This window comes from Oscarella lobularis, chromosome 11 (assembly GCF_947507565.1).
Source record: "Oscarella lobularis chromosome 11, ooOscLobu1.1, whole genome shotgun sequence".
Classification (NCBI taxonomy): domain Eukaryota; kingdom Metazoa; phylum Porifera; class Homoscleromorpha; order Homosclerophorida; family Oscarellidae; genus Oscarella; species Oscarella lobularis.
In genome coordinates this window covers 2,252,335-2,254,365 of record NC_089185.1, presented here as the reverse complement: position 1 = coordinate 2,254,365, position 2,031 = coordinate 2,252,335, and the positions used below count along the sequence as shown (strand labels likewise).

The window sequence follows — 2,031 nt, the reverse complement described above, 5'->3', positions numbered from 1 at the left end:
TGACGCCGCCCCAATCCGAAAGCTGTGACCCGAGAAGGATCCCGCCTGCACTCCTTGCGATGTCAGCGCCTGGCGAATGCGTAGGACCGACGTCGTCCTCGACAGTGGACGCCCATTGCGATGACGAAATAGGGAGCCCGACTCCCAGCCGCGACTCACCAGGTACGCCAGTAGTGCTCCCACCGGGCATAGGTCCGAGTCCGTGCGCCCCAAGTACACGTCCACCCCTCGCCGGAATGGGTCCGTCTTCGATTGTTTTAGGTGAACGCATACCCACGAAGGGGAACTCTAGGAATCTACCAAAATATCAGCCGGCGAGAGATGACGCGACGGGTCGAACTCGCCGTCCACCGTAAACTCGCCCGACCTCATGAAGCCAAAGAAGCCACAGCAGCTCGCCGCCCACAGCATTTGGGCGTCCCATGCGTCGCCTGATCTCTCCCACACCGCCCGCAGTAGGCGCAGAATCTCCTGCGTGATTGGGAGACGGCGGTCCGGAGCCGGACTGCCCTGGCGCCGTTTTATTCTCCGCAAGACCAAGTCCAGTTGCGGATGTGCTACAGAGAGCGGGTCCCCCGACCCGCAGACCACATGCCAGTGCCGAACCCCCGCCAGGTAGGATTTAATCGTACTATAAGATTTTTCCTCGTTCGCCAGAGACGCGCAAAATAATGACAGTAAGTGTTCGGAGGCTGGCACCGGCGTCACTCCCAGATGCCGGCAGAAACGGGCGAACTGGTTTTGCCCGGCGCGATATGCCCGGCGAGTGGAGTCGGCGATGCCCAGCGCAGCGTAGCCAGAAACTGCGCTCTCCAGCCCTGAGACAACCAGTTGACCCGGCCGGGCTCCAGCAATTCCCAGATCTCCGCCGGCACCGACGACATCGCGGACGCCATCTGCGGGGAAAGCCTACGTATATCAGCCAGCGGTCGGTTTCTTGACAAGCCGTCCGCCACAACATTCAGCGCGCCAGGTATGTGTCGCGCCCGCAGTGAGAAGGCAAACATTGCCTTCACAAACTGCAACGACCGCAACAACGGCATCAGCGACGCGTCCCGGCTTGAACCCGAGTTGACTGCCGCCACCACGGTCGAATTATCGGACTCTATGAGCACAGACGAGCCCGTCCAGTCGCGGCCCCACACCGCTGCAGCCACCACCACCTTCGCCAATTCCTTCGCCGCGATCTTTTCCGAGCGCCAGCTTGGCGACCATTGGTGGCTGAACCAGACGCTTCCCGCGATTGCCCCGCAGCCCCATAGACCCGTGGCATCGGTCTGTACCACCACCGACGGAGTTGCCGCAATACAAGCGAAGAATCCACGTCCGTTCCAACGCTCTGGGAACGTCGACCACCAGAACAAATCCGCTCTTGCCTCCGCATTCAGACGAATGACGTGGTGCATCGCCGGCCGTACCATGGACAGGTCGATCAGACGCCGGACGAATGACCGCCCTGCCGGGATCGCCGTCGCGGCGTGGTGTAGTAGACCCACCAGCGAGAGTAGGTCCCTCTTAGAGCATTTTTTACGCGCCTGCCACAGGCGGATCAACCCCCGCACTCTGTCAAGCTTTTCGGCCGGCAATCGAACCTCCTGCTTCTCGGTATCCAACTTCAAACCGAGAAAGACTACGCATGTACTCCGGCCCTCCAGTTTCTGCACTGCCACGGGTACCCCTAGCTCCGCGCAGGTCTCCAGCGCGATCCTGCGATTGCGCTCGCCCGCCGCCGTTGCCGGGGAGCCCAGAAGTAAGTAATCGTCGAGGTAATGGACTCCGTCCTGGATGCCCCGGTCCAACATTATCCACAGCAGTGCATCGGCCACCGCCGAAAAGATCACCGGGGCCGAGCGAAGGCCAAACGGCAGTGCCGTGTCCACAAACACGTCACCCCTCCATGCTACACAAAGTAAATGCCGATCGTCCGGATGGACCGGCACGATACGGTACGCGCTTTTGATGTCAACTTTGACCAGCGATGTCCCCTTGCCCAGCCGCGCGCATCGGCGAACGGCCTCGTCCAGGCGCACG

General features: G+C 61.3%; 1 protein-coding gene across 1 annotated transcript; it reads right to left on the bottom strand.

The window, feature by feature from the left end:
• Positions 1–704: 704 nt before the first annotated feature.
• LOC136193055 (uncharacterized) lies at positions 705–1,421 on the bottom strand. The gene has a single exon (XM_065981845.1). It carries the CDS (start codon positions 1,419–1,421, stop codon positions 705–707), a length of 717 nt encoding a protein of 238 aa, XP_065837917.1.
• Positions 1,422–2,031: the final 610 nt, after the last annotated feature.

Excerpts from the sequence above, each read along its gene's own strand:
- LOC136193055 (XM_065981845.1), bottom strand. The coding sequence starts at position 1,421 with ATGGTACGGCCGGCGATGCACCACGTCATTCGTCTGAATGCGGAGGCA.